This window comes from Nanorana parkeri, unplaced genomic scaffold, assembly GCF_000935625.1.
Source record: "Nanorana parkeri isolate BGI_ZX_2015 unplaced genomic scaffold, ASM93562v1 scaffold113, whole genome shotgun sequence".
In the NCBI taxonomy this organism is placed as follows: Eukaryota; Metazoa; Chordata; class Amphibia; order Anura; family Dicroglossidae; genus Nanorana; species Nanorana parkeri.
The window spans coordinates 1336184-1357547 of record NW_017306381.1 but is presented as its reverse complement, the minus strand read 5'-3'; the positions used below and the strand labels follow the sequence as shown (position 1 = coordinate 1357547).

The following is a 21364-nucleotide window of genomic DNA, read 5'->3' as shown; positions in this document are numbered from 1 at the left end:
GGAGCATGCAGGAGAAAACAGGTCAAGGCAGCCAATGAGATTTATTCAGGAATTTGGAGGAATGTCCGGGATTTCACAAGACTTGGGCAGAATTTGGTATAAAGCAGCTGATTTCCAGTAAAGAAGTACAGAGGGGGGGATGAGTGCCAACGACCTGTCTAGTCAAATTTACTCAGACTATCTTTAAATACATAAACACGTGGCCCCATTCCAGAACTTGGCGGGAGGGAGGAAAACCAACGTGACGCGCAGCCGTGGACAAATTTGTTGGTACAGCTCACTGAAATAATTATTTATTCCTCCTGAAACGTGATGACTTTAGAAGCAAATGTCTCATGTATGTGTATGTATATATGTACTGTATGTGTATGTAGTGTATGTATGTATATGTATGTACAGTATGTATGTATACTCACCGGCCACTTTATTAGGAACACCTGTTCCATTGCATGGTAACACAAAATGCTAATCAGCCAATCACGTGGCAGCAACTCAATGCATTTAGGCATCTAGATGTGGTGAAGACGACTTGCTGAAGTTCAAACCGAGCATCAGAATGGGGAAGAAAGGGGATTTAAGTGACTGAACATGTCGTGGTTGTTGGTGCCAGACTGGCTGGTCTGAGTATTTCAGAAACTGATGATCTTCTGGGATTTTAACGCACAACCATCTCTCGGGTTTACAGAGAATGGTCCGAAAAAGAGGAAATATCCAGTGAGCGGCAGTTGTGTGGCCGAAAATGCCGTGTTGATGTCAGAGGTCAGAAGAGAATGAGCAGACTGGTTCAAGGTGATCAAAAGGCCATAGTAACTCAAATAGCCCCTCGTTACATCCGAGGTATGCAGAATACCATCTCTGAACGCACAACACGTGGAACCTTGAATCAGATGGGCTTCAGCCACAGAAGACCACACCGGGTGCCACTCCTGTCAGCTAAGAACAGGAAACGGTGGCTACAATTCGCACAGGCTCACCAAAATTGGACAATAGAAGACTGGGAAAACGTTGCCTGGTCTGATGAGTCTCAATTTCAGCTGCGACATTCAGATGGTCGGGGTCAGAATTTGGCGTAAACAACATGAAAGCATGGATCCATCCTGCTTTGTATCAACGGTTCAGGCTGGTGGTGGTGTAATGGTGTGGGGGAAAATTTCTTGACACACAGGTAGAGACGGCCCTGCAAGGGGGTACACTGTGGGTACCAGAGATCGAGATGTGCCCCTCTTTTTCCTGTTTCTCATTTTACATATTTTACATATTGAGGATAAGATGATTCTTTGCTATAGGAGCTGGGAGTCTGCCTACAGGGCCCCTGAAACCCCCGAAAGGGTTAAATAGGCTAATTACAAGACTGAAGATATGTGTGATACTTATTGCACTTAATATATAGTGAAATATCTCTATGATCCAATTATTTATAATCCTTTCTAGGGGTACCAACAAATCTGTCCAGGCCATTGTAGAATATCTTTGTAGAATAAGTAACAATTTCTCTCTTTGCGCACTTTCTTTGCTTTACTCTGACATGCTAAAAACATGCAGGGATACATACATATGCACTCACCGGCCACTGTATTAGGTACACCTTGCTAGTAACGGGTTGCACCCCCTTTTGCCTTAATACTTCGTGGCATAGAGTCAACAAGGTGCTGGAAACATTCCTCAGTCAGGAGAAGGTGTCCGAGCTGTCAGCCGAGCCTGGCAGGAGGCGGTGGGGTTGCCTAGCTGTCAACTGGCAGAGCAAGAGGTGGCAGGCAGCCAAGGGTGGGCTGTAAGTCGCTCATGCTGCTGCCCCCCAATTGCCTTAGGCTGCCTCATTATGGTGTCTGCCTCCTTGTTTAGGGCTCCTGTACTGTAATTCAGTTTGTGTAATCTGTAATTCAGCCCGTAAACACATGAAAAGCATACAAAAAAGTAAAATATATAGATTGATTTTTTTATTGTCATGATATTTTTGGCTTTGTGCTCACATATCCCTTATTAAAAAACATAATTTGGACAGGAAATGATGTCACTTCCTATTTACCACACCATTCTATTTACAGATCTTTAATGTTTCAGTTTTCTGGTCACCGTCTTCCTGTTCGGTCTTCTGTATTGTCTCTTTAATCCACGGCAGATAATTCTTCACTTTGGTGTACATTCCGAAATCACCACATTTAATGCCCCAGGAGACAACGCCGCCAATATACAATCTGTCGTCCTTAACCTCATCTGAAACATATCTGAACATGAGCGGACCGCCGCTGTCGCCTTGACAGCTGTCCTTACCATCTCCACCGGCACACATCATGTTTTCGGTAAAGACTTGGTCGGTGTTTACCGACTTCTTGCACTCTTCGGTTTTGCGGACAGGAACAAGGGCGTACCGCAGTTTTCTGGTTCTTAGTCTGTTGAAGTAATCGCTTGTCTTTCCCCAGCCCGCCACATACCCGACTTCATTGACAGCAGGGGAAGAATCCTCCATATTTTCTGGCAGACATACTGGACAGATACAGGGGCCCATTTCAACTTTACGGCTCAGCTGGACGAGGGCGATGTCGTTGTCATAATTCTTTCTGACTGCACTGTCTTGTATAATCCAGTCGGGGTGGAGAATGACCTTCTTGGCCTCAAGTTCAATTGCTATACGATGGGTGACATCACCGGCAAATAGTTTGGGTTGGGGAATGTCTTGGACCACGTGGGCAGCTGTGAGGACCCATTGATCAGATATGAGTGATCCCCCTCCTATGTTTTCTGAGGCTAAATGTACGACCCACGGGAAGTACCCGCTCTGTGCCTCAGAACCGCCATATATTCTGGAATGAAGCTCCAAGGTGGTTTTGCCACAGACTGCAAATAAAAAGCAGGTAGATATTAAGGAACTCTTAATCAAATGTAAAAAAAAAACAACAATTAAAAATCCACACTCCAAACATAGATAAAATTCAAACATTGCTCAACCTAAAACTACATATACATGCAAAATGACTGCAGCTATTCAATACAACCCAATGCACAGGTAATAGTGGTGTGGTTAACAACGTAGTAAAACAATAAACACACATAGGAAACATTTTATGCACTACAATCTGTGAGCTGATGCAAATATAACTGTGAAGAACAAAGTTCACGGTGTTCTGTCGAGAATGCCGACCGGTCGAATTTGCCGACCTCACCATCTGCGCTTGCGCACAGATGGCATTAACGAGGAAACAGGGATTTATTTACAAAGTATTAACATCAAATTGTTAATTGTGACCGTTGATAATATGCCATCCATGGCAGTAAATGGTGGATGGTATTTTATGCATGTTTACAATTAATATCGTAAGCAATTACATAATGATGTAATTGCTTACGATGTTAATTGTGAATGTGCATAAAATACCATCCACCATTTACTGCCATGGATGGTATATTATTAATGGCCGCAATTAACAATGATAAATGAATACTTTGTAAATAAATCCCTGTTTTCTCGCTAATGACGTCTGTGTCCAAGCGCAGATGGTGAGGTTGGCAAATTCGACTGGGTCGGCGTTCTCGACAGAACAACAGTCTTGAAGAAGCCGCCTTTAAGGGCGTGGCCTAATTATGTCATCACGCTGATGCTGCTTATGCCGGTCTGATCACCCAGGATGGGAAGCATGTGGCTGTTCATACATTGTCTGTGAATTTCTCTTATGCTGCATCCATAATGCTTTGTGCACTAAATAGAAGTATTTTTAGGGTTTAGAATATATTTTAAAAGTGATATTAAAGTCAAAAAGGATTTTAAGCTATTTAACATGCTGATGAGATCACTTACAAAGGGTTCTGCTGCTTGATGTATAAAAGTTTTAGCTTCCTGCAGAATCAGCTGGTCCCCTGAGCACTGGTCCTGACTTCCTGTTTTACAGTGACTCCTTCCACAAGCAGAGTGCTATGCAGTCACCCGTGTGTGTCCTAGTAAGCTGTGTGTGTCTCCACAAACACACTATTGGATCTGAAGTGGCGCCACCTGCAGTCAATACAGCACCCACCACAAGGGACATACCAGTAAGGAGTGCGGTAGGACTTTTCTGCATTTCACAGAAAAGTCCACGGCCCCCTCTCCTCCCTTCTCCACGCTAGCAGATGCACAGTTGCTGGAGTCTGCACTGTCCTTTGTGTTCTTGTACTGGACAGAAAGTTCAGGGAAGCTAAGCTGAAAGACTTGGGAGCAGCTGTTCAGAAACATGATGATTGTAAGTGTTTGAGCAAAAATGTAAAGCAATGTTTTGCTGGGCGATGTATTTATGTTTTGTCTGGATTAATTATCGAAAAAATGTTTAAAGCAACATTAAACTCTCAACTTTTTTTGAATAATTAATTCAGATGAAACGAGGGAACCTCATAAATACGTTTGCTGTTATTACCTTTAGATCCATGGTTCTCATCATGTGTAACCTCAGGACCCACATTTGTCCTTGTTCATTAAGTCGCGACCCAAGTCGCACTGTGTTCGGACTTTGGGTGGGAGGTGCGTTTGGGATACCATTCAAATGAATGGCAACATAACACAGCAACCACACCCTCGCAGCCACAGCCGCAGCCCACTCCGCCTCAAGCTAGCACTCGGTGCCGGGCAGCATATTTTGGCGTGAGAACTGACAGTGGTGCAAAAGGTGGTGGCTGAGAAGCCTTTCACCTAGAAAAGTGGAAGACACGCTGTGACCCACTGAACATGGGGTCGCGACCCACTTTTGGGTCACGACCCACCAGCTGAGAACCAAGGCTTTAGATGACAATCCCCACCATGCATATATTTATACAGAATTCCAATTACATAAAACCATATACACATATATACATTCACCTGTTTTACACTTGGGGAGATCACTTTGTCCTTTGCTGTTTACCCAAAGTCCATTCAAAGAGCAGTGATAGGTTTCTGCAAAGAAGAAAAAACCGCGATGTATGATGAAAGACTAAAGAGAACCTGTCCCCTAAACACTTTACATATTGCCTGGTGCAGGGCAAGCAACCTATAATACTCTTGCCGGATAGAAGAAGAGAAAAGTAAGTTGAGTGATTCCATAATGAACATTGGACCAATCAATATTTGGCATAGCCGGGAAACTACCGTTAAAGCCAACAGAACGCTGTATGGGGTGCAGTCTTGGACTTGATCATTCGAAAACACTACAAGACTTCTATGGGCCCATCAATGCCCGTTGATGTACTCAAAAACTGACAACCATTTTTGCTAAAGTGATTAGAGTGTTCTTGGTTGTGGTTGGGGGCTCAGTCATCACCACTGTCACCCAAACACAAACTGACCTCACATTTTACCGTATGAGTTGTGAATTATTCCAGCACTTACCTTCTCCGGACAGCGTATAATATTCTGACTTGCAGCTGTACGTGGCTTGTGCTTTATAGGTGGTTGAGTCAAACGTCACATTGCCATAGTCAGCTTCCTCAGGTTCCCCACAGTCCACAGCTGGAGAAGAGACAGACCACAAATGAGAAATATTATATCCTATCTTCTCCAAAAGGTTGAGGTTGGTCAGGTCCGGGCTTGTTGTGTCTCTTTTTTCTTGACGGGGTAAACATATTTATTGTCCAAATATTCATGTCAAAGACTCTGTCCTATCAGCCTGTTTTTTGTTAGCACGTGAGCAACGCAGCACAAATAAATGGCTCCTCGTGCTGCTTCTGCCTCTCCTTGTCTAAGCTCTGTTGTATAGTGGATTGCAAAAGGCTCTGATACTAAACTTGCCACACACCTATAGATTATCTGCAGATTTTCTATGGTCAGATGGAAAAAGTGCAACAGATTCCTCCATCCATGCTAAACTGTGTGGATGGAGGAATCTCCACGCTGGGCTATCTTGCTGGTCGGCCCCGCTGGCTGTCAAAATACCTGAACAATCTGATTGGATGCAGGCCGTGTTCAGGTAATTTGCGAGCCAGCGACCATAGAAAATCTGTAGATAAGCTGGCCATACACCTATAGGTTAAGTAAAACTCAGGCACTTACCCTGCTTGCATTAAAAACATTAATTTAATGAATATGTTGTACCATTAATTTGTGTATTTTATATCTGTCTGGAGTTCAGTTTTAAAGATCAAGCAAAGTGCAAGGTATTGGGCAAAAGGTGATCGAATCACCAGTTTACCCTCTTGCTTGATGCTTAAAAAATCTAATAATTGTATTTATATTACTTATTGATTTTATTTGCAAAAATATAAATACATACACATTTCCATCTTTAAAAATATCCCCCCCAACCCTGTAAAGACATTGAATCATCTTAAGCGCCTTCACCCTACTATATGGTGAATAGGATATTTCTCCAAATACTGTTATTCCAATGAACCTTTGCACGCATAGACCCCCCGAAAAAAACCTAAATTATACAGTGGGATAAATGCCTCTGTGTGTCTGTGGCCCTTGGAGAGCCCCTTTCAGCCACTTGCCCAATATCACTTTTAAGACTAGCAAAATTGAAAGTACTATTAGATTTAATAGGAACCTTGAATTAAGTCCAGGAAGACATTTTTTTTAAAGGAGAGCATCAGTTTTATTCAGTCAGGTTCTCAAGTCACCTCTAAGAATTTATAGTGGGGAAGGGTTAAGACCCCTGGATCCTCAAAATCGAAGGAGATTCCATTTGCAAATATTGACTTCAGCCCTCTGCTGTGCCTTTCTATTGGCATATTATTGTAATAGGCACATTTATTAAAGGCTAACAGGGTTATTCACAAAAGAGTGAAGAGTTTGGAGAAGGCCGGAGAAGTGAACAATCTAGGCCAATATAGCTGAACTGCAAAAAAGTATTCAACTTGGCTCACTTTTCAGTTCAGCTATGTTGTCTTAGATTGTTCACTTCTCCGGCCTGATTGGGGTTGTGATGCTTTACTAGCTCCAATGCAAAAAGAAAAGATAAATGCACTTTTTTTTTAATGAATATGTGTGCATTTTTTTCTTTTTTTTGGTGGTCTTTGCCTTTAAATAACAAAGAGGTGCAAGGCCAAGCTCCAATGTCCTAGTTGAAATTGCATATAAGAACAGCCTTTCTCAACCAGTGTGCCGTGGCACCCTGGGGTGCATTCTAGCTTCGGCAGGGGTGCCTCAAAATGTTCATACAACATCATGCCTTTAATAATACTAATCCATGGAGATGATGGATTCCATTCAAGAGATGGATTCATTGCGTGGGGTTTCCCTTTTAAAATCCATACCAGACCCCTGTTTGGGACAAGGGTCTGGTATGGATTTTGCAGGGACCACAAATCACTTATTACATTAATTTTTTATAAAATTTTTGACTGGGGTGCCGTGGGATTTTGCATACTTTTAAATAGGGATGTTCAGATACCAAGTACCGTACTCGGTACAAGTACAAGTACAGATACTTTTCCAGCTCCAAGACTAGACTACAGAAAAATTCAAAAGTTAGAAGGCAGCTGTCATTTGTAAGGAGCACATGGAGCTCCCGGGATTTGTACATCTCTGTTTTAATGTATGATTTTGTTTTTATAAATATATATTAGGGATGCACCGATACAATTTTTGCAAGTACAAGTACTGATACTCGTCCAAGTACTCACAGATACAAGTACTGATACATTTTTGTTTATTGTCATGTGACAGTTTTTCTAAAACAATGCAGACTAATGATTTCAGGACAGTGGTGGAGCGCCAGAGCCAGGTCCCAGCTGCAACCACCACTACCAACTTGGTAGTTCTCATGAAAATGCCAAGTATCGGCACTGGTATCTGAACATCTCTACTTTTAAAGGGTGGTGTGACTGACAAAAGATTGAGAAACGCTGTATTAGAGCATCTCTAGTTCCAGGAAAATATTATCAGGCACCTCTGATTTCAGTTCACTTAAAATAGTGAGTACTTACGCTGGCATTTCAGGTGGGAGTTGCTCCAGGTTCCATCTGCTTGGCAATTAGCCTGGAAAGATGGCATTTTTTTCTAAAAACAGGAGAGAGAACAGGATTCATGGTAGGAAAATATATTTAGCTTTATTGTCTGCGCACCCGTTCTGTAATGGCCACTTACATTTCCTTTTACAATCTCATATCCTTCCTTGCAGCTGACAGTCACCATGTCCTTAAATACATATTTGTCACTGTGGGGATCCAGCATAGAATTCTCCGCTACCTTACTGGGGCAAGGAATAGCTGTGGAGTAAAGAGAATAAATAGATAATTATATACCTTGTATTATTGTACATTATTATGTTCATTAACACACCTCCCTCTCCCTCTGGACCTAACATTAAATTACACTGTACATGGATGCCTGCATGCTAAGCAATATATTTACATACAATTAGTAATAATCGGTCTCCATTTATAGTGACAAATTTCTGAATATTGAATACTGAATCACCAAGCAAAGGGCATTCCATAAACAGGCATAGGTTGGCCCTGTGGTATTCTGATAGAGTCACAACATAATCACAAGGTCAATAGAGTCCCAACATAACAGGAAGGTCAATGGAGTCCCAACACAACCAGAAGATCAACAGAGTACCAACACAACCATGAGATCAATAGAGTCCCAACACAACCAGAAGGGCAATGGAGTCCCAATACAATCAGAGGATCAAAAGAATCCTAAAACAACCAGGAAGATCAACAGAGTCCCAAAACCACCAAAAGGTCAATAGAGTCCCAACGCAACCGGATGCTCCATAGAGTCAAAACATAACCAGAAGATCAAAAGAGTGCCAATACAACTACGGTAGAAGGTCACTAGAGTCCCAACACAACCAGAAAGCCAATGGAGTTTCAACACAACCAGAAGGTCCATAGAGTCCCAACATAAATAGAGGGTCCATAGAGACCCAATGTAACCAGAAGTGCAATAGAGTCCCAACATAACCAGAAGGGCATTAGAGTCCCAATACAAACAGAAGATCAAAATAGTCACAAAACAACGAAAAGATTAATAGAACCCCAATACAACCAGAAAGACAAAGGAGTCAGAAGATCAACAAACTATCAAACAACAAAAAAAGTCAATAGAGCCCCAATACAACCAGAAGGTCAATAGACTCCCCAAACAACCAGAAGGTCAAGGACTGGCTAGAAGCTAAGCAGGGCATTAACCACAGTGCAACATACATGGCCCCTGTTTTCGTGAGAGCTGCTTTAGATGAAAATTAATCCCTTTTGGGGAGATTTGTTTTTACTTCCTGTGGTGTCTACTTGAAAAAGAAAAACATGACAGGGTTTTAACTATTAAATAATTTATCCTAAACTAAAAAAAGTTTTGAATTTAGACATACTGTCACTTTGCCCTTTGCATTTTGCCCCTCCTAACCCCATTGATACTCATCTCTCCAGTGATTGCCTGCTGCTCTTTCCTCCACAACTGAGCAATGAGGAGATTTGCTCAGTTGAGGAGCATGCGTCTTGCTTTTACTGTATATGATGCAGTGCTCAAGACTAGTGACCAGGTGTTAGACCTGAGCACTGTCACATGACAGAGGAGATAATGTCACCGTTCCCTCTAGCCTCTGACGCACCAGGTATTTACACAGACTGTGAATGGGCATAGTGACAAGGCCTCCCTTCAGTCATAAAAAGTAACACCCTCATCTCAATCTCCAACTGAAAAAGAATGGTACAATGTACAGGCCCATAGGACATGATAACCCCATATAAACCATAAATAATAATATTAAGGCAACCACATAAGATTGTTAGCTGTAATATGAATGGTTAATATGGACAACACAGACAATGTCTTCTGCATTAGTTCCTGTACATTAGTTCCCTTTGAATCTCTGTACTAGTTTGATATTGACTCGCCTTCTTCTGAGTAGCGTAACTTCCAGCCTTTGTTGTCCCCACCGCTGTCTGTTCGGAAAATGATATCCACTTCATTGCTTGCCGTCTCAATGCGGGGTGGGGGCGTTTTCCCACAGTAGGGACCAAACTTGCGGCCTTTGGCTTTTATCTGAAAGGGGAATTATACATACACTCCAATCAAACATTAACATTTTAAGTGTCAATTTAGCCATAGGGCATAGCCTGCTTGCCAAGTGGCAGTCTACATCTGGATGCCCTATTTGGTAACCTCCTAAGACTGGCAGTATTCGTATTTTCTGATTTTCCCTGAGCTTGAGGTTTGAGAAAATGCAGGTCAAGTGTTCCATGATTCCAGCAGCAACCTCCCTCCAAGGCTCACCAAGAAGAAGTTGCAGAATGCAGACAGGAGGTAGCAAGGGCCATGGTAGAAGCATGAAACTAGTAGAAAAAGTTATTTTCTAATGGACTTTTATGATGTCTTTGTTATATTGTGCACAAGAAGGGGTTAGTGGAATTGGTCTTTGATGGGCAGAAGTGAGTTTTCCTAGGGTGGCTGCTTTTGCAGGACGAATGTCCTAGGTAGGACTGACATGCAAAGCTGAGCCTCCATGATTTAAAGGAGCAGAATCCAATGAATGAAATGGGCAGGTCAGAGACAGTCAGACTGAGATAGAAAGTGCTAGCTGATGCGCGATGTCTTCCAGCCAGGAAATGAAGTGGGCTCTATGTGACTTGCTGCAGCTTCTGTGAGAAGCTCACAGTGTTCAGGGAAATCAGAGGAAGCAATTTCAGTCCAGGAGAGGAGCCGGTACAACTGTGCAAGACTGAAGGGAATTCAACTTCAAGGTGCTTTTTCATGATCAAATGATACTCACAGTCAAAGTGTCATAGGAACAGCTCCGGTCATTTGCCTCCTCGATATCGAAGTCCGTTGGCTGAAAGGTGATTATGACCTGGTACCCAGACTCCAGCAGCACTTTATATTCACAGAGAGAGTTCTCAGGGTATGGTGAGGGGTATCCAGGGCTGCTAATCTGACCTTTGAGTTCTGTATACATACCCCCGCTACAGTTCACTGCAAAATATAAAGACATATTTAGCTTGCATTACACATTAATCAGTATTTTTCATTCTCTTATTCCTGTATCTATCACCAACATATTCCACAGGACCACAAATCACATGGACCAATCAGGTAGGTCCCCGTCCTCCAGGAGCCAACACAGGTGACAGTGTAGCTTATTTGTTAGCATGTTGGCCTTAGCTTCAGCTTTCACCAGAGGAACTATATGAATGGAATGTTTCTATTTTTCTTATGTTTGTATGAGTTGGTTTTAGGTCCACTCTACAAACTAAGAATATATTGACAGGTTATTTAGAGCGCAATTGAATTTTTAGTTGTAATTAGCTGAAAACATTTCTGGTGCATCAAAACAAAAGGTGTGCAAAGTCTTACAGTTTGTTTTCTTTCTTAATTAGCCACATTCTGAGTAGAGAAGCCTGTGCCCTGCCAGCTTGCTGCACAGCGGGAACCTTGCTCCCTTTGGGTAAGCAGTGACATCTATGTGAAGGTGCCCATGCACGTGCCGATTATAGTACGATAATCGCGGGTGATGATAATCGGCAGGTGTATGGAAGGCGTGCAACCGTTTCTACTGCACGGTCGCACGTCTTTTGTCTCCCGAGCACGATTGAAAACCCGCCGAGAATCGTGCGATTTTCGGCAGGTTAGTGGCGTTCTCTGGAGACAAATGCCGCATGGGCCGGTGTGCCCAAGCGCACACTGCCCGCTCAGCATTGGAATCATCGGAAGTACGATCTGCCTGTCCAGGATGGGCAGATCGTACAAGCTTTTAATTACCTTACAACCATCGCAGGATGAAAGTCGTGTGATGGTTGTAAGGTGTATGGCCAGCTTAAAGGTCCAACAAGCCCCCAGGTGAGTCAGAGCTCTCCAATCAGCAGGGAGCATAAGCTTCTTCCAGCACTGTAAGGAAACGGCACTAACTGCTAGTTCACCAGGATATGTGAGGGAAAATGTCTGTGCTGTCCCAAGCATCCAATCAGAATCTCTGCTTCTTTATCCTCCTAAATAAGAAAATGAAAGAAAGAATCCCATTGCGTACTATGGGAACACAGACACTCGATCATGTACCTTTCAGATACGTTGATAAATGAAGATAAATATTGGGTTAAAAAGCCACCCGATGCCATGTAGAGGGCATGTCAGAACACTGTGTCTGGGATTTGGGATTACGGAACGAAACACATTTTATAATGGAGATACAGTGCGGTTAGTCTCACGTGGCAATTCTTACCCCTGATGAAGAGTTGGCACAGATAGACAGTCAAGTTGTTACATGCCCGCTATTTGGCTTTGGATGGCTTTTTAATCTTGTTTAAATAAAAGTAACATTCTATCCAGAGATCATGGAGACAAGATGAAAACAAAGTCAGCTTCCGATCTACCTTCCTTTATTGGTCTAAGGAGAACCTGTCATGGTAGATTCATGGCCATTTGGTACATTTCTTATGCCTTTGCATTCGCGTCACTTTGCCTGATTTGCGCGGTACTGAAATGTTGGAATAGTTATGCTGCAAAAACGTCAATAAAGACGAGATTCTGAAGCTTAAGGTGTGCGCACAACATATCATTTATTAGTTTGATGTGGCGCCATCCACCGGTTGTTACAGTACCCCACTAACAAGGGGGTACATTGGTATGGTGTGCAAAGGAGATATAACCAATGTTGGATCTTGAAACATGGTGTCACACATAAAATAGCTGGCAAGTGTCTGTGTCACCCATAGCATCCAATCAAATACTTCCATTCTGTCGTGTCTATGTGAGCATTCCATGTGTGTGTAACAATATGGTAGCATAGAAACCTTTAATAGAGGAGAAAGTGGACATTTATTGCTCCAAACCAAGAAGCTTTATGCAGGGCTGTATTTGTCCATCAAGATGTCCAGGTACACCTGATGATGCCCTATTGTACAAACCCCTCCCCTTGTGTCATGTGACTATTTTCAAAAAAATTAATGCTAGAAGCTGCTATTGGAGGAAACAGCTGCTGCAAATGATTAGGATGGGGGAGGGGGGGCGGTAAGCAGGGGCGCCCCTAGCATTTTTGCCACCCCACCTGAGGTGGGGGTGCTGGTGATGCATGTGCTACCAGGGGGGGGGGGATTTGGATGGGAGAGGGGTTGCAGGGTCTGGCCTCTGAATCATCTGGCTCAGCTCTGGCTGGCATCCCAGAGCGTCCCGCTTAGTTTCTTGCAACCAGCATCTTGCTCAGCTCGTGGTAACCATAGCGAACATTAAAAAAAAAAATTAAAATACATTTCACATTCATTTTTGGTTTCTTAAAAATCCTACTTAGCAGTTCCATTCTATGTAATGTCAAGGGGAGCGGAGGGGGCCTGGGAGGTATGTTTGCCATAAATAAGCCTATCTGTACTGTGCCGTCAGATCTTCATTATCTGTGTAGACCAGATTACTGTCCTAACAGAGGGTTAGAGATCTCAAGGCTTGGGTGGTACATTGTATGTATTTACGCCTATAGAGTCCTAGGTATAAATCTAGAAAGGTAAGAAATATCTGTTTTTAATTCTTTTTACATACACTGTCTGACAATAACATATAACAGACATAACACTGTGTGGGGGGTTTCTTAAATGAAATTGCAAAAGTAGACATATACTTAAAAGTGTCTTTTCCCCATTAAAAAATGAGCTGATGTGTATAAAACACATTCACCTAGAGGCCTTGCATGATCAAACCAGCCTAGGATTAAACCTTAGTGGTAGGGACTGCAGGCACGAACTAGTATAACTGCCTAAATTCTATGTTTGTATTATCTCATTGCATTCTTTAGCACAGAAGTAATCAGAATGAGAGTGAAAGGTTCAGAACTGTGAGCCAATCAGGGTCTTCTTCTTGGGTTATACAGTTTTGCCATTTTTACATGTTCCAGGCACTGGAGGCTGAAGGAAAACGTTTATTTAGATTACAGGAAGAGGGGAAAACAGGGAGGAACTCATGATCGGAGGAAGCTCTGGGAGGGTCCTCCTCAGCTCTTATGAGGGCCCACCACTATCACCACACCTTCAGCTTTGGACTTCCCCAACTCCAAGACTGAAGCAGTCACAAAGTAGAATACTGAACCTGCTGCCGGGGGTCCCTGTTTTCTTTATATGCATTTCGCTGATCCCCAGAATCCTCCTGAAGCCTCCCCACTGCTGCGGTGTGCAGCGCTCTTCTAATCATAACTTCAGCTCCGAAATTTGCGAACTTCTTTGCATGTGATAGGCAGGGCCGGATTTCCCACAAGGCCAACCGAGGCCTGGCCTTGGGGCAGCAGGGAGTAGAGGAGAAGCAGGGGTGTGGAATTCCTATCTCCCAATGGCCGGGACATGCAGTTATGGGCGCCAGGCGGGTAATTGTTTTCTACATTTAGCTCGGCTTTGGGCAAGCAGAGATAAATGTACAGCGGGGAAGCCACCCCTTGTTTTGTACAAGTGATCCCGGTGATGTTGCCGAGATCACTTGTATGCAGCCTCCAAACAGGGGTGCGCATTGAGGAACCTGGCATTTGGGGCAGTAGAGAGAGTAAATCCGACCCTGGTGATAGTGACTGGTTAATGCCAGCTTTTGATTTGTCTATACCGGATGCCAATCAAAAGCTGGATTTGACAGTCACTGCTTCTCAGAAGTGTGGAAGGGATGCGAGTATCCATCTGCCTAGCGGGAGTTCCAGAGTCCTTACCTCCACAGGTGTGCTGGTCTTCATGCAGGTCATATTCCGGTGGGCAGGAGCAAAAGAATCCTCCAATGTAATTGTTGCAGAAATGTGAACAGGGATTCATGGAGTTGTCGTCACACTCATCAATGTCTGGGAACAAAAGACAAGGAGAATAAAGATACCACAAAAGAAACATACTGGGAGTCACCAACGCTTCTATCACCCCAAGAACAGCAGGAGGTCTGAGTGGATCTGCTGTGGTTCTCCCACTGCAATGTACATGTGGTGCTTTGACCTTCCCTGCTCTCTATAGTAAAGGAAGGGAGAAAGCCACACTCAAGATGCTCTTCCTACTAGGTCAAATACAACCTGATTGTCATCAACAATGCTCGACACTGGGTACATCAGGTCATGTACGTTTTTGGCATCAGCCAAAAGGGAGTTGAAATGTTCCCTTTTTCTAAGTGTTAACGTGTCCCTAACACTAAAACCAAACCCGAACTCTTACCCAAACTTTCCCTAAGTCACCCATTAACTGCTAGAAATGAAAATCACCCCATGGCCATGATATTCAATTCATGATGGAGCGGGTTGGAAGAATGAACCATATGACATGGCAGATAACGCAGGCATCCACCACTCCTGGATGTGTTGAATGTGGAAGAGTCTAAAGGAGGCTACAGGACTTGACCGGAGACCCAGAGGAGGGGAGTATAATAGCTCTTCTGTAGCAGAGGAGGGCCGGTCAGATTTTTTTAGGCAACTGACAGAGTCTCATTAATACCATATAGTATATGCCAGTCTTATGTTTATATAAAATTCCTGTTTAGATAAATATATAAAGCACAGCCAATATACATATTTTGCTCACAAATTATGTTTACTACTCTTTATTTTCAGATCTGAAAACATTGTATTATAAATTATATAAACAAAACACAGATAAACAAATGTGGCAGTGGTTGTTAAAGCGATTCCTTAAGTATGTAAGCTTTGTCATATCATACAGCAGCTAAAAAAAATCCCAGTGAGACTTGACTTTTTGGTATGTTGTATTTAACCTTGTAAGAGGTTGAAGTCAGCAGGGCAGCTCACAATTCTAGACAGTCCCATGCAGGAAGTCTCTGATGGGCATGTAAAGGAAGGTGTCCCTGGTTGCATAGCAGTAAGTCATGGAGACTTCTGAAACAGCTGTGGTAGGGGTCATTAAGACTTCTGAAGCAAGAGTGGTAAGGGTCATGGATACTTCTGAAGCAGGAGTGGTAGGGGTCATGGAGACTTCTGAAACAGCTGTGGTAGGGGTCATTAAGACTTCTGAAGCAGGAGTGGTAGGGGTCATGGAGACTTCTGAAGCAGGAGTGGTAGGGGTCATGGAGACTTCTGAAGCAGGAGTGGTAGGGGTCATGGAGACTTCTGAAGCAGGAGTGGTAGTGGTCATGGAGACTTCTGAAGCAGGAGTGGTAGGGGTCATGGAGACTTCTGAAGCAGGAGTGGTAGGGGTCATGGAGACTTCTGAAGCAGGAGTTGGAGGGGTCATTGAGACTTTTGAAACAGGAGTGGTAGGGTAGGGGTCATGAAGACTTTTGGAGCAGGTTTGGTAGGGGTAAGAATTACTTCTGTAGTAGGAGTGGTAGACGTCATGGAGACTTTTGAAGCTGGGGTGGAAGGGGTCATGGAGACTTCTGAAGCAGGAGTGGTAGGGTCATGGAGACTTCTGAAGCAGGAGTGGTAGCGGTCATGGAGACTTCTGAAGGAGGAGTGGTAAGGGTCATGGAGACTTCTGAAGCAGGAGTGGTAGGGGTCATGGAGACTTCTGAAGCAGGAGTGGTAGGGGTCATGGAGACTTTTGAAGCAGGGGTGGTAGGGGTCATGGAGACTTCTGAGACAGGAAGGCAGGAATGGTAGGGGGTCATGGAGACTTATGAAACAGGAGTGGTAGCAGTCATAAAATTTTTTGAAGCAGGTGTGGTAGGGGTAAGACTTACTTCTGTAGTAGGAGTGGTAGGGGTCATGGAGACTTCTGAAGCAGGGATGGTAGGGGTCAGTGTTGCCTAGCTTTAAAAAGAGGAAGCCCCAAGAGTTAGGGACATGCATACTGGTCAAAGCTGCAAAAAGTTAGGTAAGTGTTTAGGGTATGGTCCTTAATCCTTCTGGAACCACTGCAGTGTTTTAGCCATGCCATGACGTCTACCCTGAGAAGCATAATGCTCAGTTCAGATCAAGTGATGGGAAGTCACAACAGCCTAGGGGTCAGGAATTCTAAGGCAACACAACTCCAGCATGTGGGATGAAAATCTTGCAAAGTCTCATGGGACTTGTAGTTCCAAAACAGCTGGAGTGTTGGCCCAAAATTATTCTTCCATAGTGGCCCTTTGGTGACCTGGTTGAACACAGGTGAGACATAGACGTGTTACACACATACCTACTGCTATGTAGTAGGCTGAAAATCCTGTGTGTCTCTCTTGGTTGGAGAAGTCAGAGGTGAATAGCAGTTTTAGTTTGTTGGTGGGGTAATATCTCTCTTTTATGGGGAGTCCTGTGGCTCCATCCAAACTACGTCCGCACAGCGTGTCCTGAACAGCATCTCCAATTATTACCTAGAGCAGAAAGAGACCCATTACATCGGTATCAGTGGTACAATTATAACTAAACAAACCCCTCAGAATTACTTATTTTATAAAGATAACACATCCACAGAGATAAGGGGAACTTACAAACAGACAGACAGACAGAGATAGGGGAACATCCACAGAGATAAGGGGAACATCCACATACAGAGATAAGGGGAACATCAACAGACACAGATAAGGGCAACATCCACAGACAGAGATAAGGGCAACATTCACAGACAGAGATAAGGGAACATCCACAGAGATAGGGGGAACATCCACAGACAGAGATAAGGGGAACATCCACAGACAGAGATATGGAGGGACATCCACAGACAGAGATAAGGGGAACATTCACATACAGAGATAAGGGAACATCCACAGACAGAGATAAGGGGGACATCCACAGACAGAGATAGGGGAACATCCACAGAGATAGGGGAACATCCACAGAGATAGGGGAACATCCACAGACAGAGATGGAGGGACATCCACAGACAGAGATATGAGGGGAACATCCACAGACAGAGATAAGGGGGACATCCACAGACAGAGATAAGAGGAGCATACCCCAGACAGAGATATGGGGGGACATCCACAGACAGAGATATGGGGGGGGGCACCCACAGACAAAGATAAGGGGGGACATTCACAGACAGAGATAGGAGGGACATCCACAGACGGAGATAAGGGGACATCCACAGACAGAGATAAGGGGGACATCCACAGACAGTGATAAGAGGAGCATCCCCAGACAGAGATATGGGGGCATCCACAGACAGAGATAGGAGGGACATCCACAGACAGATATAAGGGGACATCCACATACAGAGATAAGGGGGGACATCCACAGACAGAGATAAGGGGAACATCCACAGACAGAGATAAGGGGACATCCACAGACAGAGATGGGGGAACATCCACAGCTAGATATAAGGGGGGGCATCCACAGACAGAGATATGGGGGGACATCCACAGACAAAGATAAGGGGGGACATTCACAGACAGAGATAGGAGGGACATCCACAGACGGAGATAAGGGGACATCCACAGACAGAGATAAGGGGACATCCACAGACAGAGATGGGGGAACATCCACAGCTAGATATAAGGGGGGGCATCCACAGACAGAGATAAGGGGGGCATCCACAGACAGAGACAAGAGGAGCATCCCCAGACAGAGATATGGGGGGACATCCACAGACAGAGATGGGGGAACATCCACAGCTAGATATAAGGGGGGGCATCCACAGACAGAGATAAGGGGGGCATCCACAGACAGAGACTGCATCCACAGACAGAGATATGGGGGGGGCATCCACAGACAGAGATATGGGGGGGGCATCCACAGACAGATAAGGGGAACATCCAGAGACAGAAATTCTGTGTACACCAAATACCATAGGGCAAGGATAAGCAACCTCGGCACAGTTGAAGAAGACATATCTGGAGTTCTACTTTAAGGATAACAGTGAACATCTTTCTGTTTTCCTGGACAGCCCGAGCAGCGTGCAGATCTATTTTACTTCCTGTCTGGAGTTCCCCTTTAAATGTATTAGCTTCTACATGGCTTGGAGCAACTGCAGTTCCAGGCTCACCTTCAGGAAGTCATACTCGCACCCGTTGGAGGGCTCGATGTCCAGGTGAATGAAGTACAATTGGATGCCGTGGCCCTCGGGCACCTGCACATCCCAGGATTCCTTGGCATTATCGGGGTAACCTTGTGGGTAGTTGGGGGATGTGATCTCCCCAAACATAGGGGCTGACTCCGCACTGACGTACCCCAGGAGGGCGAGCAGCAGCCACCTGATAAAGGAAAGAAAAAAAGTGTCTTAAAGCTGAACTCCAGGCAGATTTAACCCTTTCGCTGCCAGTGCATTTTCTTGCCCTCATTACAATGCACATAGGTGGCTCACAAGCCTCCTATGTGATAGCATTTTAGTGGTGACAGGTTCTCTTTAAGGAGACATCAGGGGTCTATTAGCTCTCCCCCCTAGGCTGTACAGTATGGTCGGATCCCTGCGCCTGGGAGCCAAAGGTGTGTATCTGTACAGGTACGGATGTACGTCCCTGCATCCAGGGACGCAAAGAATACTATGATCTCTAAACGCATGTGACCTAAATGCAGGGAACCCTGCGTCCACGGATGCATATTCATACCCCTCTCCGAGCTGCGTTTACCACCGCGCAGCCAAAACCTGTCTTTGATTTGTACGTGCCTGTGGCTCCGGGGCGCAGAGATTACGGTGTATAGACCCCTGCAGCTGTGTGAATGAGCCCTGCATGCATTTATATACGAGTATCCAATCTGCCCCAGGACGCACAGATTTCTATCTTACCTAAACACAAGCCACCTAAACGCAGGTAAACACTTATATGCATTGAGCAATGTCTTATAAATGCATGTATGTCATTGGTTGCGTGAATGCGTTACAGTGCGGGAGGTGCGTTGTGTTGCTATTTATGTGAATGGCACCCCATATGCAGCACCCACCCGCAATGTGCTCAAGCGTACTACAACACGCGGTACAACGATACCTTGCATTGCGGCTGGGGAAAAAAGTTGTGCATGCATTACTTCTTTAACTGCACAGCACCTTGGTGTGAACGGGCCCTAAATGTACCTGCATTCACCTGCGTTTACATGCGTTTAGATGCAAGTAGTTCATCAGCCCCTAAATGGCACAGATTTCTATTTTCACAAAATGCAAGTCACCTGACCCACTTAAACACAGGGAAACGCACATGAATGATGCCATGTAAAATCATTACCTGCATTTAGAAATGTCCTATAAAAGCATGCATGTCATTGCCTGTGTGAATGAGTCCTAAATGCACCTGCATTCACCTGCGTTTAGACACCAAGATCTAATCTACCCCTAGATGCAGACATTTCTCTAAAAGCAAGACACCTGATTGCACCTAAACGCAGGTAAACGCGCAGCGCGAATCATGCCGTTTAAAAAAATGTACATGCATTTAGAAATGTCCAACAAAAGCATGCATGTCATTCCCCGTGTGAATGAGTCCTAAATGCACCTGCATTCACCTGCGTTTAGACACCAAGATCTAATCTACCCCTAGATGCAGACATTTCTCTAAAAGCAAGACACCTGATTGCACCTAAACGCAGGTAAACGCGCAGCGCGAATCGTGCCATTTAAAATCATGACATGCATTTAGAAATTCCTTATAAACGCATGTATGCAGTAGGCCTAAAGGTATATAAGATAAAGACCTAAGGTGCATCCGGCTGATTGCTAGCTCTGTGGGCTAGATAGTGCATCGTCCTCCAGAGGGTTATAAAGTGCAGTTACTCACCCCATGCCCATCTCTAAGCTTCAGTATCCCCCTGGAAGAAAGTTTTTGAAGTTTCGGGACGGCTGAGAGAGGGGAAAATTCTGCAGTTTATGCCGTTCTGATGATTTCGTCTCCCTCACATCTCCAACCCCCTCCTATCGGGAGTGCAGAACCAGAGACTTTGTTCATCTTCTGAACTTTGGAGTCCCCCAGCGGTTGGTGAGGACTACAACTCTCCTGTAATATACACCGGGGAAGGGGGGAGGAATCCACATGTTGGCTTAGGGCAAGGTAAGGCGCTCCAGCTGTGCTAAAACCACAAATCCCATCATGCTTCTGCCTCCGGGAGTCATGCCTGTGGCTGTCGGAGTCTTGCAATGCCTCATGGGACTTGTAGTTCCACAACAGCTGGAGCGCCGAGGTTGCCTACCCCTGCCATGTAACATCCCTTCATTTTGCCCAGCAGAAGAAACTATATGACAGGGGTAGGCAACCTAGGCCCTCCAGCTAGCCCCTATCTTAATTTTGGTTGCCCCTGTCTGCCTGACATCTTGTGTCCGGGTTTCTGCTGCCATGAAACCCGAACACAGCATTCAAAACCCGGACTGTCCGGGTGAATCCTGGACAGGTGGCAACCTTAGCCGATGTTGCTTACCCCTACCATGTAACATCCCTTCATTTTCCCCAGCAGAAGGAACTACACGACAGGGGTAGGCAACCTTGGCCCTCCAGCTGTGCTGAAACTACAATCCCATCATGCTTCTGCCTCCAGGAGTCATGCCTGTGGCTATCAGAGTCTTGCTATGCCTCATGGGACTTGTAGTTCCACAATAGCTGGAAGGTTAAACATTGGCTACTCCTGATTTAGTGTCAGGTTAGGGGGGAAGACGGCCGGATCACATGGGCAGGGGGGAACGCGTCATA

General features: G+C 44.6%; 1 protein-coding gene across 1 annotated transcript; it reads right to left on the bottom strand.

Moving 5' to 3' along the window:
* Positions 1-1965: 1965 nt before the first annotated feature.
* On the bottom strand, positions 1966-20572 carry C1S (complement C1s). The gene is made up of 11 exons (XM_018553189.1): positions 20462-20572; positions 18739-18946; positions 16954-17128; positions 14556-14681; positions 10662-10861; positions 9787-9934; positions 8027-8148; positions 7867-7939; positions 5330-5449; positions 4823-4897; positions 1966-2835 (listed from the first exon to the last, which is right to left on the bottom strand). The coding sequence occupies exons 1-11, from the start codon at positions 20470-20472 to the stop codon at positions 2036-2038; spliced, it is 2058 nt and encodes a 685-aa protein (XP_018408691.1). The 5' UTR covers positions 20473-20572; the 3' UTR covers positions 1966-2035.
* Between the last annotated feature and the right edge of the window lie 792 nt (positions 20573-21364).

Bases quoted from the DNA above. Each gene is read 5' to 3' on its own strand.
- C1S (XM_018553189.1), bottom strand. The intron at 8,149-9,786 runs GCGAGTCAATAT...TTTACTCCACAG, and splicing joins GTTACGCTACTCAGAAGAAG to CTATTCCTTGCCCCAGTAAG. The intron at 4,898-5,329 runs GTAAGTGCTGGA...TCTTCTTTGCAG, and splicing joins TTATACGCTGTCCGGAGAAG to AAACCTATCACTGCTCTTTG.